This window comes from Armigeres subalbatus, chromosome 3, assembly GCF_024139115.2.
Source record: "Armigeres subalbatus isolate Guangzhou_Male chromosome 3, GZ_Asu_2, whole genome shotgun sequence".
Lineage (NCBI taxonomy): Eukaryota > Metazoa > Arthropoda > Insecta > Diptera > Culicidae > Armigeres > Armigeres subalbatus.
Genome location: NC_085141.1, coordinates 103709546 through 103728774, shown reverse-complemented (window position 1 = coordinate 103728774; position 19229 = coordinate 103709546). Strand labels below are relative to the sequence as shown.

Sequence of the window (19229 nt, the reverse complement as noted above, 5' to 3'; positions counted from 1 at the left end):
AGAAGACCACAAAACTTATTATTTTTAGCAGAAGATCATTGTAAAATATAGCAAGTTTTGTAAATTTTGAATCTCCACGATGAAATGGTTCGGTATTCAGTGGTTAAAACATCGAAAAATGGACGCATATTGGGCTGTTCTCCCCTTTTTAATTAATTTCTCGTGTTCCTTCTACAAGCAAAGTATCACAGAAAAAGCTGCTTAGTGCGGTTTAGCAGAACCACGGCCAAGTATTATTAAACACATTGCTAATAGAAATTGACATTTATTTTGTTGTCAATCAATAACGTACTTTTTCAAACTAGTGTCCATTTATATTTTCGTTCAATTCATCGAATAAGTTTATTTTCGAATACTGTGATTAAATATCATACTCACTTTGCTTCAATATCTTTTTCTTACTGACGGATGCGTTCTTCAGATTACTCTATCTTCAGACATTTCCTAGTGATGAAGACTATGGAACTACTGATCGAAGAAGCATCTTCGATTTCTGGCTGCACTTTGATTATTTGTTACGTTAACGATTTTAATGCCACCATGGAACCAGGTTGGTATTGGACCAATTGTTATCCAACGCATTTCACAAGCTTTTGCTAGAATTGCACAAACCGTCACTTTATGATTCCATAAACACCCAACATTGATGATCACTTATTTGAAACTCGGGCTTTGTCACTTCAAACAACCAGATAACACCACATATAGTACGGTCGTAAGGTACCGAGCTTCGGCGACCCAAATTAAAATCTGCTCCGTCTGATCTTCAGATGAACTTGACGACGACTAAGAAATCACCAACGATAAGATAAAACTCCAACGGTATGCCATCCCCTCCGCGTTCCGCAGTAAACATCACCGTAAAATTAATCAACAAGTGATGAAGAGCACCCCTTCAAACTTGATTGCGATTAATCGCCCACACTTTTCACACACGGGGCTTCCTTTCCAAAACGCTGCTTCTCAGGAACGACGAATTTACGCGCTTTTCCTATTTATTGCGCCCATTTTCCCTGATTTTATTTCCACATCACCGTCGGCATTCTTTCAATGCCAACGGGCGACACGCGATAGACAGCCAGTTATTCGCCTCCCGCGAGACGGTTTCCCCCGGTATCACCGGGTCGGCCAAGGAGCACTTCAGCCAATTTCGCTATCGACAAGTGGCAATTCCGTTAATCCTCCCGACGACTAAGCCAAAATCCAACCGCACTCGAAAGCTTTTCTCCGATTCGTGGCTATTCACTGCCGCCCTCGGATCCACACACAATTAACCGTTTTCGGGATCTTCGAATAATTCTGCTCCTTACATCGAGGGGGGCCAGGAAACTGAAACGCGCGAAATGCCCTACGAATGCGTACCAGAAACCGAACCGAACGGTTCAAGCATTCAATGATAACTGAACAGCAGCAGGAGTGATCTTGGAATTATTCTGCGGGTCGCTATCCGCCTTCCGCACCACCCACAATCAGCGCCCCGACCATGCTCGGCGTGCTCCAGTTCCTGTCGCAGGGCGACCGGAATGCTGATAAAAGATAGATATACAACCCGACGACGCCGTCGTCGCCGTTGTCTGTTGCGCTTTGATCGAATGCTGCCATGCCTTACCCAAGCTGTAATCACATGGCGGCGATGGCTGTGCTCCGAGTGGAAATCCAGTCAGTCAACTGTAGCTTGACACTCAGACTCGATTTATCTGATGGTGCCGTGCGGGAGAATAGGACATAGGGAGATGACCGCGTGGAGCTCACTGGAAGTATGCCGGTTTGTTTACTATGATTGCTATCATGTGGAATGCTCTTTAGGCAGGTAGGTGCCTTGCATCACAGCTGATGCCGGCAAAAATCACGTGTTGCTTGTTGTGGGACTCACCACATTGGAAACAGCGCGCGCGCTTTCTCGTGTGAGAGCCAGAGCAGAGAGCGAACTCTGTTTCATAGGGTGACCAGCGAATATTACAGGTGCAATTTTTAACGGGGAAACCGCAAGAAATATGAAATATGAATGTTGCACTTGTTCATATGAATTTAACTTTGCTATCGACAAGGTGCTTCTGGTAGTCGTTCAGCCACAAGCAAAAAATGAAGCCAGCCGTTATGGTTTTCTTCTAATTGTAGAAAATACATACAATATTGCATTTAATCATCTACAATAAAAGCAATCCTCGAATTAAGGTGCATAAGGTGCATGAATTTTTCTCGACTTCCCTGCGCATGCTTTCATCTTGTTAGCCTCATGATATACGAATGCAAAAATGGTACCTTGACTTAGGAACCTCGCAGTTAACAACTGTGGAAGTGCTGAAAGAACACTAAGCTGCGAGGTGGCAATGTCCCAGTGGGGGATATGATGCCAATAAGAAGAAGAAGATGTCATCAAAGAAGTAGAAAAATAATTAAACAAGTAAATTAAAATAAAAGAGTAAAAGGAGAAAGCTAAGTTTTAATTTTGCTCTCAACGCTTGAAGGGCTTAGCTTATACTGCGTAAACCGTAAACATGTATTCCATTTTTTTCACTCAAGATTTCTTTCTATCCATTCGATATACTTCGATACGGCAGTATAAATGCCGGGCATACCCTTGACACCGCATTTGCTCGATCCAAAGCTTACGATACCGTACAAGTAATAAGAAGCTTGATTTAACTTCGACAGAGGCCCTCCTGAATCTCCACTGCAGGTATCCTGACCACGCACTCCTCCAGCACATATTTGCGTATCTCTCAACGTAATGCCAGTGGGTCGGTAAACATTGGCGCAGGTTCTAGGATCTGTCACTTCCAATTGCACTTTAAGCTTGATGCTGCTCCTTTTGTTGGTCTCCGTTCGGCCCCAACCCGCGGCATACCCTCTGGAACCCACAATGTTAAGCGTGCGCAGCGCCCCGTCCATCGGCAAACAAACAGGAGAAACAAATGCCGACATCTGGACATCCTCGGTGAACCGAATCAAGGCAATATCGTTGTGCGACGAGGTGTCCGCCGGGTCGTAGTCTTCGTGTACAACAATCTTCTCGATGTCCATATCTTGAGGAGCGTTGGCGCACGTATCTTCATCGTCTTCATCACAATCGATCTGCTGATCAAGGTCCCACTCGCCCAAGCGAACACCAACTCTGTAAATTGAAAAAAAAAACTTTCTTTTCTATTTCTGTAGTTTGTTGAGTCGATTGTTGTGTTAAGGCCAACCTAGAGTTGGCACATCTAGGAAATTGCTAATTCAAGTATTTATTTGAAAGGCTGACCAACTTCCAGTGAGGAACACCATGCCAATACATAGAATTCGTCCCTTCAGGATATCTTTTTAAAGTAATGCACGAGAAATGCAGAAGCACAATGATTAATATTGAAGTAACCAATACATACACTTTAAGAGCGCTGGTGTGATCCTCCACGCAATGGGCGGCCGTAACCACGTAGCGAGAATTGATTAGTGACGCACCGCAGTGAAATGCGGTGCTTCCATTTGCAAAGCGATAATTGATCAGCGCTGTCCAGGGGAACTCGTCCAGAGCCGTTTTCTGGCCTCCGAAGATTCGGTTGCTCATGTCCGCTCCGCAATCCGGAGGCTTTGGAAGCGTGGATTTTATGCTCGAATCAACACAACACACCTGCAGAAGGGTAAACGCGTTAACATTATGTTCTGGGTTCATGTATGGCAAAGCAAGGCAAAGAGAATGAAACGAAAGTCATGTGCAAAAACACCAACGTTATATGGTTTGCTTGTTGATGTGAAAAAGTTCTTAGCACTTGCACTGATCTATGAATATGCTAACCAGAAGACAGAGTAGTGCTGGTTATAGACCTGTGCGCCGCCGCCGGTGGTTTGACTCGCGCCGCCACCGCCGACGATTTTGGGTCGGCGCGCCGCCCATCATAATTTTGCCACGCCGATGACTAATCGCAATAAAAAAAATCAATTAACTTAAGTCGAGTCGAGCCAAGCACGAGACACTGAAAACAGCTTAATACTTGAAATGAAGAAATACAGCGTGGTGGAGTTAATTGGAATTAGAGATGGGCAAAATGGATCACTTCGGATCGGATCCTTAGAACAAAACGCAAGAAGAATGCAAAATAGTGAAACGTTCGTCATTCAGGCTCAAACTTTTGAAGCGTACTGACAATAACTTCACCCTTTCTTGTTTGCAAGCGTATGGATTACAAACAATGAACTTATTTTATTGTTTCCTTACAGATGTTCAAATAATTTGCTGATCTGGTGATCCGGATCTTTTAAAAAATGATCCACGAATCATTCACTCACTTTAGAGATCCGGATCATTTGAATGGTTCCGGATCTGAACGCTCATCTCTAATTGGAATAGTACTAAACTAGCCTTATGGCAGTTCATAAATGTTGTTAAGGTGGATCTCGTCAAAATTCAATTTCAAATCTACCTTAAGCGATGGTGTCTCTAAGTCGGTGAAGTGACATACATAGTCTTGGTTAATTAATAGGTTGGTTGATTAGTTTGAGAGTTTGAACTTTATCTAGTATAATACAGTATACCCCCGCTTATCCGACAAATGTATGGCCGGACTATCGAGGTTTCTCTCGTTAATCCGACTGTCAAATCCATACAAATGAAACAAAATCACAGCACAAATTTGAAAACTGACACCATAATGTGTTTTACATCGGGACGCAATCTTGCCGCTAGCCCTGAGGAAGCCTCTATCCCTCTCAGCGCAGTCGAGCCCTTCCTGCCTTCGACCAACAGCCGTCCCGGTCCTGCGTCTGAGTTGGGAGATGAGGTCTTCCGAACTCCGTCTACAGGCAAGTACACAGCACTTCGGAACAATACGCTCTCTGATCCGTTTCTCGCCCTCAGTCATTCGTTCAGCCAACCTCACTTGGAAATTTCAAGTCGGACATCGGGACGCAATCTTGCCGCGAGCTCTGAGGAAGCCGCTATCCCTCTCAGCGCAGTCGAGCCCTTCCTGCCAGCTTCCAACAGCCGTCCCGGTCCTGCGTCTGAGTTGGGAGATGAGGTCTTCCGAACTCCATCGTCAGGCAAGTACAACGAGCGTGCAATCGTTACCCTACCTGATAGTGTTTCGATTTCCAGTGCTCCATCATCCGGGTACCCGAATTCCGATCTCAACATATACTACCAAAGTGTTGGAGGGATGAATAGTCGTATTGAAGACTATCATTTAGCCGCTCTGGACCAATGCTACGACATCATCGTGCTTATTGAGACATGGCTAGATTATAGGACGCTTTCTGGTTACGTTTTCGGGAACGGGTACGAGGTATTCCGATGTGATCGCAACTCAAACAACAGCGCGAAAGCTATAGGAGGAGGAGTGCTTGTCGCTGTTAGGACGAGACTAAAGGCGGAAGCCATTGTGGATGACGCTTGGAATTCCGTCGAGTTTGGGTATCTATCGCACTCAAAAACCGTCACCTGTTACTCTGTGCTGCCTACATTCCTCCAGACCGTACTCGGGGGGCAGCAGGGACAGCAGGGACAGCATGGACCATGTCCAAGGGCTTGACGACCCCTCCCCAGCTGTCTGTGAGTCAGGGAGAACTGCCTAGGGCGTGGTGGGATTTAGCAGTGGGCTCTGCTAAAATCCCTCCCAAAAAATCGATGCACATTGCCGGTCAGTTAGTACTGTGTCGAGCAACGCGGCCCCTTGTGACGAAATTGTGGTATTGGGGGACTTCAACCTTTCGGGCGTCGCTTGGATTCCGATTCATAGTGGTTTCCTCTGTCCAGATCATGCACTCTCCACTTTTCATCCTGGAGCCGTCACGTTTATTGACAGCTATAGTTCTGCAGATATGTTCCAGATCAACAACGTGACTAATGACAACAATCGCATTTTGGATCTTTGCTTTGTTAACGGCTTCGACACTGCCCCTTTCATTTCAACTGCACCTGCACCATTAGTAAAGCTCGTTCCACATCATCCCGCATTAGTTATCGCAGTCAAGAATTATGGTTCTCTTGAATTCTCCATCACTTCATCGGCAGTTTCGTACGATTTTCGGAAGGCAGACCACCGTAGTATAGAAGCTGTGTTGTCTAATTTGGATTGGGAGCATATTCTGGATTCAGACGACGTCAATCTCGCTGCACAAACTTTCTCACACGTCTTGGCTTATGTTATAGATCGGCATGTCCTGAAGAAGATTGTTCTCGATGGCTTCCGCGTTCCTTGGATGACAAATGAATTACGTTTGCTAAAAAGAATGAAGAAGGCCGCACTCAAAAGGTTTACCAAATATCGTACACTCCCGCTGAAACAACACTATGTCAGGCTGAACTACGAATACAAACGCTTGAGTAAGACCTCTTATCACCGATACGAGCAGGGAATTCAATCTAGGCTCCGATCCCATCCAAAATCCTTTTGGAATTACGTTGAAAAGCAACGAAAGGAGAAAGGAATTGTCTTCATCTATGGTATTGGACGACGTATCGGCCTCGACGCAACAAGATATCTGTAGCCTATTCTCTGCTAAGTTTGCCAGCGTTTTCTCAAATGAAGAGCTCCCTGCCGATCACATCTCACTTGCCGCAGAGAATGTTCCGGTCACAAATCAGACGCTAAGCAGCGTGGTTGTTTCAGACACGACGATTTCCAATGCCGCAACCAGACTGAAATCCTCATTCCATCCAGGCCCCGATGGGATTCCGTCCTCATTACTCAAGAAACACATCGTTTCCCTGCTTTCTTTCATTCAGTCGGGCACCTAAACTTGGAGGTGGCTCGCAAAATGGGTTTGTTGTGGTTCATAAGCTTTTGTGGGGCCTAAAAATAAAAGAATCTGGCATTGGTGCAGGAAATTATTGCAGTTTAGAAATTTCTAGTTAAGTTGTACATTAGTTATTTTGACAATATTATTTTTTTTATTTATTTAAATCAACTTATTTAATCAGTTTTCTTTGTTTGTAGATTTGTGCTATTAAAATAATAAAATAATTAAATTCCAATTGTGAATGCTTTACCGATTTTTTTTTGTTCCGAATCCCGAGTAAGTAATTTATATTTTGAAATCAATTTCTGAATATAACTGACAAAACCACTTACTGAGCATCAGCAAAGCAAATATTGCTGAGCAAATATTACGAGCATCAGTTAATTTGCTTCTTATTTTCTTATTTACAGCCATTGTATCCCAAAACTGGGACGTTGTCGCCTCGTTGCATAGTATTTAGTCAAATTATTTAGTTAAATCGTCAGGTATTTTCAAACATTACGAAAATTAAAATTTTATTTTATTGTCTTGAAATTATTTAATACTGTATTGTAAAAGTCTCATTGTAAAATTCCTGGCATTTCTGAGAATATTCGAAGAAGTATCGTTTAAACATTCATTTATGAATTCCTTCGAAAAATATTCTAGAAATTAGTTCGGAAATAAATCAAGAAATGTATTTGATAATTCCTCCAGATATTCCTCCGAAAAGTTTCTTTAAAAAAACCTTAAACCTAGATTATTTTCGGTATTCTTCCTAAAATTTGTTTGGGTATTCCTTTGGATATTCCTCACAAAATTTCTCCGAAAATTCCTTAAGAATTTTCATTACGGATTTCTTCAGAAAATTTCTTACGATTTTTCGGAAATTGCTCAAGGAATGCTTTCGGATTTTGTTCCACAAATTCCTACATTCTCCTTCGGAGACTCCTTGAGGAATTTCGTTGGAAGATAATTTAGCAATTCCTGCGGAAGTTTCTTTAGCAATTCCTTCGGAAATTTCTTACGGAATTCCTGAAAAAAATCTATTCGTTTTTCGGAAATTATTCCTTTTGAAATTGTTTCAGCAATTATTTCATGAATCGCTGGAAAAAAATCTTCTAGATATCCATAAGGAGTACATTCAAAATTTGCCTAAGGAATTTCTTCAGAGCTTTTTCCAGCAATTCCTTTAAAACATTCTCCGGGAATTCTTTCGAAACTTTGCAGGAATTTCTTCGAAAATGCCTTCATATTTCCGAAAGTCTTTTAGTGTTTGTTATTTAACTTTAGTTTTTTTTTTCGAAAATTCAATAAGTAACTACATCGCAAACAACTTCATTTTCAATCAATTTCAAAGGATTTCCTGGAAGATCTTCCGAAAAAAAATGCGGAGAAATCTCCGAAAGAAATCTAGGAGGTTTTTCAAATAATCTTTTAAAGAAGTCCCTGGAGGAATATCCGAAGCAATTCCAGGCGGTATTTTCTTGTTATTAAAAACAATAAAATTCTGGAGGAATTTCTAAATAAATTTTTGAAGGCATTCCCAAAAGAGAACTTTTGAGTTTTCAATGGTAAAATACTTCCTTGAAGAATTCCTAAAGGAATTTCTAGAGGGATCGATAAAGGTATTTTTGAAGGATTTTATGATATGTAGTATTTCCGAAGGAATTCTCAAAGGGGATTTAGACAAAAATCTCAACAGAATTTCAGAGAAAATGCCAACTGGAATTTCTGATGTAATTCCTTAGTTTCTTCAAGAATTGCTTTGGAATTTTTCCCAGTAATTTATTCGCAATTTCCTCCAGAGATTCCTTTGAAGATTCGTCCAGGATTCCCTAGGAAATTGCCTCAAAACGTTCTACAAAAACTTCCCCGGAGACGGATTCCTAAAACGGATACTTAAAATTTACTTCAGGAATTACGTCAGAATTTCCTCCACGTATTCCTTTGTTTAAAAAAAACCTTAGGAAATTCGTCAAGTTTCGTTCTTTTGGCAAATCCTTTGGAAATTTCGTAGGAAATTGCTTTAGAAATTGCTTCATAAGATCATTTAGTAATTCCCTTAGAAATTCTTTCGGATATAGCTTCCGAAAATCATTCGCAAATTCCTTTTAAAATATCGACAGAAAATATTTTAGAATTCCTCTAAAAATTCCTTCAGATTCCTTCGGAAATATGTTTAGTCTTTGAAAATTTGCTTTGGAATTTCTTCGGAAATTAATACGGAGGGTTATTTTAGGAATTTCTTCGGACATTGGATTTTTTTGCCTTTCTCGTATACTAAGTATACGTAAAGGCTATATGATCGCTCCAAAAACAAACTTTTTATAGAAGGCCCGGAGACCCATAGTGTTATATACTGATCGACTCAGCTCGACGAATTGAGGTGATGTCTGTGTGTATGTGTGTGTGTGTGTGTGTGTGTGTGTGTGTGTGTGTGTGTGTGTGTGTGTGTGTGTGTGTGTGTGTGTGTGTGTGTGTGTGTGTGTGTGTGTGTGTGTGTGTGTGTGTGTGTGTGTGTGTGTGTGTGTGTGTGTGTGTGTGTGTGTGCGCACCCCCCCCAAAAAAAATGTCTCTCATTTTTCAGGTAAAAATTGGTCAGATCGGACTATGGGTTCGGAAATTATGGCCAAAATACCACTTTTCTATAGAAAAACTGAGTAAAAAATTGTCACTCACTTTTCAGGCACTTATCCTTAACCGATTTACTCGCAACAAATTGCATTCGACGCAGGATACTCGACCATTGTTTCCTATTGAAAATTGGCCAGATAGGACTACCCAACAAACATTTTAAGCTGAACAAGCTATTTTTTTAGCTGAAGAAGCTTATTTGCCACGAAACAAGCTCATCTTCAGCTTCAAATGTTTGTTGGGTATGGGCTCAAGAGTTATGGCCAAAATACTATTTTTATAATGCACGAGAAAGGCACCATTACCGCTAGGTGGATTAATCAGGGTTTTTTAATTTCCTCTAGGGGCTCCTATACAAGTTCTTTGACAACTTTACCTTAAATTCCCATAGGAATTCTTGCAGAACTACTTTAAACAAATTAGGAATTTCTACGGGTAATCCTTTGAAAATTCTTTGGTAACTTTAGGAAGAAGTTCTTGAGCAATTTCCTCAAGGGTTCTTTCTAAAATTACGTAACGCTTAATTTGGTAATAGAGAAGAATTTCCGAATGATTTCCAAAAGCAATTTCCGAAGAAATTTCTTTGAATTATAAACCTTCTATACAAAAAGTGTTACGGGGGGGGGGATGATGAGGGTCCAATCATCATCCCCCCCCCCGTAACACTTTTTGTATAGAAGGTTTATAATTCAAAGAAATTTCTTCGGAAATTGCTTTTGGGAATCATTCGGAAATTCTTCTAGAAACTCCCTAGAATTTGTTTTCGAAATTTACTGAAAAGATTCTTCCTGATTTTTCTGCGGGAATTCCTTCGGTTCCCTAATGTAAACTATTTTTGAAGTCGGTGGTATCGGCATAATTATAAAATACCTTTACATATAAAAAGCAAGGTCTGCGTGCCCAAACCTTTGTTCCTTATGACGAATAAACGAGTCTACATTTAGCAAGCAAACAAGCTAGTTCGGTTTTGTATTTCCTCGGTGTGATTTGTGGGATGTCAGTCGTGGGATCAACAGTGAAGTCGTTCAAGTTCGGACCAAGTATTTTTACACTAAGATTTTTCGAAAATTTCGCTATTCCCTCGGAGAGTCCTTTCTGAACCCCTTCGAAGATTTTTCAGAAATTTCTTCGGGAATTGTTTTAGGAATTCTTTCGGAAACTATTTCATTCTCTAATAAATTTGCGAATGAAATCCTGGAAGAATACCTGTGGTTTTACTAAAGGAATTTCCCAACGAGAATCTTAATGGTTTTTGAAAAATGCCTATGTGAGTTTCCGCAGAATTTCTTATAGGGTTTTACAAAGGAATTTTTAATGAAACTTAGAAAAATCGTAGTTTCCTCCGGAAATTCCTTCAGGAACTCCACCAAGAACTTTTTTGGCATATTTTACCAACTTATGAGGAAAATATTCAATCGTGCCCCAGTCTTACTCAGCCAGAGCTCATTTAAGTTATGTTGACCATCTATTGAGATTTGTGCATAAAAGAACGCGATGTGGGGAGTAAACTGTACATTGTGGTTGTCATTAGTGGATTCCATCGTGTATGTCCTTCCAGGATCCAAGGGTCACATCAGGTGAACGAAGTAGCACTGCAAATTCTCTTAATTGAAACGATTTGACCCCGGGAGAAATCGCTTGGTCCCAGAAGGGAACCCGCTTAAGCCCCAAGCAGCTGGTTTTGAGCCAACGGCCGCTTCCGGGGTGGGCACCAAAGGCCTTCTTTTTTCTCCCGGGTCCCAGGGCGGTATAAGTAGGGGAGAGTTTCGGATGTGGGGTCCTAGAACAAGTAATAGTAAATTTGACTTACTGCTTTATTTTAACGGCAACGGTTGGTGGACGGCAGGGCGATTATCGTCGGAGTTGAAGCGCGGGGCGGCGGCGGAAAGGCGTCGGACGGATATCTTCGTTGGATCTTGTCGAAGAAGGTACCGAGGATCGGGTTTCCCAGAATCGGCTCCACCGACAAGGTTTACAGTTGGGCGGGCCGGGTGTCTCGGCCAGCAAGATGGCGGTGGTCGTAGCAGGCTTGGCGTGCTACGAAGAAGGTGGCCCGGGCCGGGTTTCTTGTGTTATGGGCGCCCCGGACGAAAGGATGGGCGACGACGGCAACGATTCTTAAAAAATGCACTGACCGGGCTTAGAGCTGTGAGGGCCAATTGCGTCGGCCGGAAAGATGGCGATGTCAACCCAACGGTTTCCTGGAGGTACGGACGGACGCCCGGACAAATAGGTGGCGGATTTCAGCTACGTTTGCAGATTACCCGGTCGATTGTTGGCTGTTCGGCCACATTGAGAGCTGACGTAAAGTCAATGTCAATTTCTCTCCACGAACAGCCTAGATAGCCGTGTGGTGTCGGCAGCCGGTTGTCTGGCTAAGAATAACGCTACGGATTGCCTGTTCCAGTGGTAAAAGTCCACCATACAGGTGACCCCTAATTCTTGGTGTGATGCGGCTTTATGCTTACCGTGCCTATGAATGAATGGTTAGGGGGGTCTAAAAAGAACCTAACCGCTAACGGAGCCTGTGAAGCACCAGGGCACCCTTCACAGTATTGAGCCCTTATTGCGCCAACCGGAGCTATGGCGTAGTTGACTTTTTGCTTCTCCGGAATAATCGGCTACTCTTATTCAATCTCAACTTGAGGTTAAATAAGGGTAGGATTATGAGAATGGTTTTATTTAGTTTTTCATCTAATTGTCACCTATATGGATTCGCTTTATGCGTTTTTCACAGTGTACTCTGTGTTTCGTCTTTGACGTTCTTGATACGATACCGACTTGGTTTCATCGTTGCTGTTCACATAAATGTTGAAGTTGTGGAGTGTATTATCGTAATTCGCAATGGCTACAGTTAGGATAGCTCAAATCAATCTTCAGCACAAAAGAACAGCAACGATTAATCTTTGTAGACTTATGCAAAATGGCAAATCCCAAGTGGCTTTGGTGCAGGAACCCTATTTTCGCAAGGGTAGCTTTTACCTAGGTAACCTAGTGAACCCGGTTTTTGCTGCTTTCAGTAATGAAATGGCAAACTCTCGATCAATGCCGCGTGCATGTGTACTTGTTAACAACGCTATCGTTGCTACACTTATCTCTGAACTAACAACCAGAGATGTATGTGCTGTCACAATTGATGCAACTGGCGGATCCCCGTCAGGAAATACGTCTATTGTTCGGTTTATTTACCACATGATGAACCATCCCCTACGGATGCTTTCAAACAAGTGGTCAGTTATTGCACGTCAAAAGGCCTTCCGCTAATTGTCGGTAGTGATGCTAATGCTCATCACATCATCTGGGGTAGCTCGGATATCAATCTGAGAGGCTCCAGCTTGATGGAATACTTAAGTAGTACCGAACTTGGTTTACTTAACATAGGCAATCGCCCAACCTTTATGGTATCTAATAGAGCAGAAGTATTAGACATAACTCTCTGCTCCAATAGAATCAGTCACGAGTTGATGAATTGGCATGTGTCAGATGAGGAATCCATATCTGACCATCGCTACATCTATTTTGATCAGTTGAATGTTTCTTCGCAGACCTTGCGTTTTAGAAATCCTCGTTCAACCAACTGGGATCTCTATACAGAGTTGCTCTCGACAAAATTTCATGGATATCTACCATCCATTGAAACTCCTACCGACTTGGATGATGCCGTTGATACTACAACGTTGCATATCGTGGAAGCTTTTGAAGAAGCTTGCCCCTTGCGTTCTGTGAAAACCTCAAGAGGAACCCCGTGGTGGAATTCCGATTTGGCTAAGCTCAGGAAGCAGTGTAGAAGGAGTTGGAACAGACGCCATTCAGCAGGGATGGATTCTTTCAAGTTGGCTCGCAAAGCTTACAAGAAGGCTCTACGATCTGCTGAACGATTCGGCTGGAAAAACCTTTGTGCAAATGTTTCCAATTTGAGTGAAGCCACTCGATTGAACAAAATTCTTGCGAGATCCAAGGATTTCCAAGTTGGCGAAATTCGCAAGCCAAATGGCGACTACACTTCTTCTGACGAAGAAGCGTTAGAGCACTTATTTGATATACACTTCCCTGGATGTGTAGATATTGCTTCTTCGGATGTTCCTGATGTCTTTTCATGAAGTTATGGGTCTTGGGCTCGTAGAATCATAACTACTGAATCGATTCAATGGGCTCTTAATAGTTTTGCTCCTTACAAATCTCCAGGGGAAGATGGGATCTATCCCGTTCTTCTTCAGAAGGGTTTTGAGCATATCAAACATGTTTTGAAAAAACTTTTAGTATGCAGTTTTGCTACTGGGTATATTCCCATATCCTGGCGGGATGTCACTGTAAAGTTTATCCCAAAAGGAGGACGTGCTTCGTATGAAGAAGCAAAGAGATTTAGACCCATCAGTCTGACCTCATTTCTTCTGAAATGCTTAGAACGCATTATCGATCATCACATTCGTGATGACTGTTTGGCAAACATGCCTCTTCATGTTAATCAACATGCTTACCAATCTGGAAAGTCCACAGTGACCCTTCTACACAAGGTTGTCTACGACATCGAAAAAGCAATTGCTCAAAAGCAATCATGCTTGGGTGCGTTCTAAGATATTGAGGGTGCTTTTGACAACGTGTCTTTCGATGCAATATTGGAAGCCGCACGTTGTCATGGGCTACCTAATATAATTACCAAATGGATTCACCAGATGCTCAAAAGCCGACATCTCTACTCTACATTACGTCAAGCAGCGATTAGGAAATTAAGTGTCTGTGGCTGCCCCCAAGGGGGAGTATTATCTCCACTTTTGTGGAACCTCGTTGCAGATACGCTATTGAGATTACTCAATAATGGCGGTTTTCCTACCTATGGACTTGCCGACGACTATCTAATATTAATAGTCGGTTTGTGTATTACTACTTTATTCGACCTGATGCAAAATGCTCTTCAGGCAGTCGAAAGTTGGTGTCGCCAATATGGCCTTTCGGTTAATCCAAATAAAACATCTATTGTACTTTTCACGGAAAAACGTAACCGTAATGGTATTCGCCCATTACATCTTTTGACTCTGAAATCAATGTAACGGATCAGGTAAAGTATGTGGGACTAATTCTTGATTCCAAGCTCTCCTGGACTCCTAACATTGAGTTCAGAGTCAAAATGCGTGTATGGCTTTCGGTCAATGCCGACGAACTTTTGGTAAAACTTGGGGTCTTAAACCTAAATATATCAAATGGATTTACACAACAGTTGTACGACCAATTTTGGCTTATGGATGTCTTGTGTGGTGGCAAAAGGGTGAAGTGAGGACAATTCAGTCTAAATTAGGCCATCTTCAAAGGATGTGCCTAATGGCAATGACTGGTGCGTTCTCTTCGACTCCCACGGCTGCTCTCGAGGTTCTTCTCGACATTGTCCCACTACACATACATCTCAAACAAGAAGCACTTTCTTGTACTTACCGATTATGGGTTCTCGGTTTCATGGAAGAGAATCCTGTGAACCGCAGTTCTACACACTTCGTTGTTACAACTCATGGTTGATTGGGACAGAACAGTCCTTGCTCCAAGTGATCTCACACTCGCTAGTAGTTTCCCTTATAGGACATTTTCAACACAATTCCCCTCGCGGGATGAGTGGACATTTGGCTATTTGGAGAGAAGTATGTCGGACAGCATTGTTTGTTATACTGACGGCTCCCTCTTCGAAGGTAGAGCGGGTGCAGGTGTCTACTCGCGTGAGCTAAGATTGGAACAGTCCCAAAATGTCTTTTCTTTCCCAATGTTGTCTTTCAAAATCGTGGAGTTGAACATGCCGCAAAATGGGTTTCGTTGCTAATCGAAATTTGTACGGTCCCCTGAGGGAATCAGGCTCCCGGGAACACTTCCGGATGTGGTCAATGTGTCCAAAACCTCTCAAAAACTCATCTATAGAGCTTGTTTTCCAAAATCATGGAGTTTGATGGGTCGCAAGATGGGATTCTGTGATAATCAAAATTTGTCCAGTTCCTTGAGGGAGCCGGGCTCCCGGGAACACTTTCGGACGTGATCAACGTGTCCAAAACCTGTCAAAAAATCATGTATTGTGCTTGTTTTTAAAAATCAGAGTTTGATATATCGCAAGATGGTTTTTGGTGCTAGGCAAGATTTGTCCACTTTCTTGGGGGAACCAATTTCCCGGAAACACTTCCGGACGTGACCAATGTGCTTTCTGTGTTGAACTTAATCCTAGAATTAAAAAAACACATTAATAAAGCAAAAAAAAAAATGACCAATGTGTCCAATACCTCTCGAAATCCCATCTATTGAGGTTGTCTTTCAAAACCATGGAATTTTATGTGTCGCAAGATGGGTTTCGGTGCTTATCGAAATTTGTCCGCTTCCCTGAGGGAGCCAGGCTTTCGGGAACATATCCGGTCGTGGCCAATGTGTCCAAAACCTCTCAAAAACTCATCTATTGAGCTTGTTTTTCAAAATCATGGAGTTTGATGGGTCGCAAGATGGGTTGCGGTGATAATCAACGTGATCAACGTGTCCAAAATCCGGATGTGACCAATGTGCCCATAACCTCTCAAAAACTCATCTATTGAGCTTGTCTTTTAAAATCATGGAGTTTGGTGTGTCGCAAGATGGGTTTCGGTGCTAATCGAAATTTGTCCACTTCCTTGAGGGAACCAGGATCCCGGGAACACTTCCGGATTTGGCCAATGTGCCCAAAACCTCTCAAAAACTCATCTATTGAGCTTGTCTTTCAAAATCATGGAGTTTGATATGTCGCAAGATGGGTTTCGGTGCTAGGCAAGATTTGTCCACTTTCTTGAGGGAACAAGGTTCCCGGGAACGCTTCCGAACGTGGCCACTTTGTCCAAAACCTCTCAAAAACTCATCTAGTGAGCTTGTATTTCAAAATCATGGAGTTTGATATGTCACAAGATGGGTTTCGGTGCTAATCGAAATTTGTCCACTTCCTTGAGGGAACCAGGCTCCCGGGAACACTTCCGGATGTGGCCAATGTGTCCAAAACCTCCTAAAAACTCATCTATTAGGATTCTCTTCAAAAACCATGAAGTTTGATATGTCGCAAGACTGGGTTGTGTCCACTTGAAAAGTGTCCACCACCCCAGGATACCCCAGGGAACCAGGTTCCCGGAACATCCGGAACCATGTCCTGGTGATTCAAATGTATCAAAACTAACTTCTGATGCTGGTCAATGATGATTGACCACGTTTGCATCAGCATTCTAGTCACTTTCGTTCATTTATCAATGGTTTTAAAAAAATGACCCGTTTTTGACTGCATCTGACCCAGGACCCCCCCTTAATAAATCCGGCCGGATTGGCACCATGGTCAAATCAAGTCATGTACCAAAAAATAGACATGATGACGCTTCTTTCCTGAAAATTTCATGGCAATCGGACGAAAAATGAGCCTACACGGGTTATTTCAATTTTGATTTCTAGGTCAGACCGAAACGGGTTTACCCTACCGTTCCACATCATCAAAATAACCAATGTTACCGTACGGTAACATAATATACTAAAATATATGCATATAATATAATATATGCAGCCGCTCAAACCATGACCATGAATTGTATATGTAACTCAAAGAATAATAGTAAGAATTTTTCTGAAAGTTAGATATATTGAGAAGTAAATTGACTGGAGTTTATCAAAATCCTGAATTGGGAAAACTTTTGGAAAAAAATATTAACAAATTAGTGCTATCACACCGAAGTCTAATTCTCAATATACTGCTCAAGGGTCACGAAAAGTGAAGCAGGATTCGTTGTTAAATTTTGATTCATCAAAATCAGAAAATAATAAAAGAGTTTTAATTTAAATAACAATATTAGTGTCGCTGGTAATTTACTATGGAATGTGCTGTTTGATGATCGACGAAGAATATTACAATTTTATTCCACGATTTTCATACGGGCGATTCGTACCGTGTGAATCAAAACCGCGTGAATTCAAAAATCCGCGTTAAAATTGATTTTTTTAGCCATTGATTTTTTCATCAACGCCGGTTCACGCCGCCGCCGCCGATAAAAGTCAACGGCGCACCGCCGTTTGAAGGGATCATTACAGTAAGGGGCCATCCACAAAGTACGTCACGCTCTTAGGGGGGAGGGGGGGTTCCGAGCAGCGTGACGACTCATACAAAAATTTTAGAGGTTTAATACAAAAAGTGTGACGAAGGGGGGAGGGGGGTCAAAAATCGCCGATTTTTGCGTGACGTACTTTATGGATCTTTAACTGAGAAATTTTTTTTTAATATGGCTTAATTTGCCCCTTTGAGTCGCTATCGAGTCATAGAACATCGACTCATGGAGGTTTGACTGTAGCCTTCCAAGTATGCAAGTCGTCGGTTTCGGAGGAGCTTTCACCGACGGGGGCCAATCGAAGTAGGATAGATCCGTCGCCGAGTACTCTTTGATTATAAGTTGCGATCAAGTTGAGAATTGGATGGCTCAAAAAGGAAATGGTGCTAAATTGCACAAGAAAAACTAAAAGGTGCCTTTCATTTGGCTCTGTTCAACAGAAGGCTGATTCTTTATAAAAAACATACAAAAACTAGTGGAAATGAGTGGAGCACTACAAACTGGTCTCGATTTAGTAGACCATTCCACAAAACAGACATCAAATGAATTTCACCCCATTTCGATATGTTGTGTTTTTGTTTATGTTCACGCCAAAACATTGATAAACTACGATTCAGCTCAGCTGTTATCACCTACCAGAGTTCCTTTTTCAGTAGACAGTCCACATCGGCTCTCCTCGATGAATTGACTTTCATCCGGCGATACAACTGCTTTGCTGTAGATTTCCATCACCGATTTGCAATTGCGGAAATTGATGCACCGACCGGATTGTCCAGCGGGATTAATACAGTCATCATTTTCATCTGAGAGAGAAAGCGTTTAGTTTAAATCCGTGCTACAACACTTGAATATATAAAATCACCTAAACTATATCCCGAAAATGCGAGTCCAAGCAGGATAAAAGACCGGAACACCTCTCGATTTTGCAACATTTTGTATACTGCTACGTGAAGTGGAAGCCAATGAAGATAGGACTTTACTTCGTAGTCCTTCAGCTTCTACTGAAAAATGATCTATTGAATCATTATACTCAACGTTGCTCATGGTATGCGAAAAGAGACAGATAACGCTTTTAGTAAGCTCAATACGAATCTGTCTTTGTGAATATAGGTCATCAATCAATCACATAATAATATTAATTAACGTTGCAATGCATCAGAATTTTTACAAATACAGGAAGTAACAGTGAAAAAAATGCCTACATTTTTAGAAAACAAAAAGTCATAATGTATGCCTTTCTTGTACACTAAGCATACGCTATCTCTTCCTTTCTGCAGAAAAAATTACCCATTTTTTTTAAGCTCGGCGGCATAACCCATTAATAACATACAAAAGTACCCATTAATGGGTAAATGAGTTTCTCCGTGAAGTCCACACCCACATTCTTGTTTACTTTCGAACGCTCTTTGAATCGAAAGTTAATGCGCATTCAGGATTAAACTGCACTGTTTGTCTAATTTTTGGCATTGCCTGTTTTAACAAAACGCGATGTTTGCTGATTATTTTATATGTGCCAGAATACAATGAGCAAATATTTGAGAATAATCTATTTGTCAAATATTATGTTTGAAAATTTTATTCGATTATTTGTCCAATGTTGTTCAAAAAACAGTGCATTGTTGGTCGTCAAACTTGCATTAGAAATGGTTGTTTTGCTGTGATAATAAAGTAATAATAAAGTGATAAATTTTTAAATCAATTCTAAACTTGGGTTTGATTGCGGAAAAGCCACCAGAATCCGAGTACCAACCTCCACCGCGGTTAGCTTTTTTTGTAAATTGAATATATTTCGGATGCTTGATTTGTCTAATCTTCACATGTGCTTTACTA

The 19229-nt window shown here is 41.7% G+C and overlaps 2 protein-coding genes across 6 annotated transcripts in view; both read right to left on the bottom strand.

Annotated features, from left to right (window-relative positions):
• LOC134224766 (pyrokinin-1 receptor) overlaps nucleotides 1–19229 on the bottom strand; it is a 680810-nt gene that overhangs the window by 483411 nt on the left and 178170 nt on the right. For 4 of the 5 annotated variants that reach the window (XM_062704330.1, XM_062704329.1, XM_062704327.1 and 1 more), the window contains exon 1: nucleotides 379–516. The exons of the other annotated variant lie outside the window; for it this stretch is intronic. The gene's annotated coding sequence lies outside the window, so the exon portion shown is untranslated. Of the gene's footprint in view, nucleotides 1–378; nucleotides 517–19229 lie in introns of those variants that run through there. 5 annotated transcript variants of the gene reach the window in all.
• Nucleotides 2410–18414, bottom strand: LOC134226583 (CLIP domain-containing serine protease B4-like). The gene is made up of 4 exons (XM_062707434.1): nucleotides 18262–18414; nucleotides 18036–18202; nucleotides 3366–3610; nucleotides 2410–3115 (listed from the first exon to the last, which is right to left on the bottom strand). The coding sequence occupies exons 1-4, from the start codon at nucleotides 18329–18331 to the stop codon at nucleotides 2515–2517; spliced, it is 1083 nt and encodes a 360-aa protein (XP_062563418.1). The 5' UTR covers nucleotides 18332–18414; the 3' UTR covers nucleotides 2410–2514.

Coding starts and splice junctions, on each gene's coding strand:
- LOC134226583 (XM_062707434.1), bottom strand. CDS start 18,331: ATGTTGCAAAATCGAGAGGTGTTCCGGTCTTTTATCCTGCTTGGACTC. Junction 3,611..18,035: donor CTACTGAAAAAGGAACTCTG/GTAGGTGATAAC, acceptor ACCCTTCTGCAG/GTGTGTTGTGTTGATTCGAG. Junction 3,116..3,365: donor CACACCAGCGCTCTTAAAGT/GTATGTATTGGT, acceptor TTCAATTTACAG/AGTTGGTGTTCGCTTGGGCG.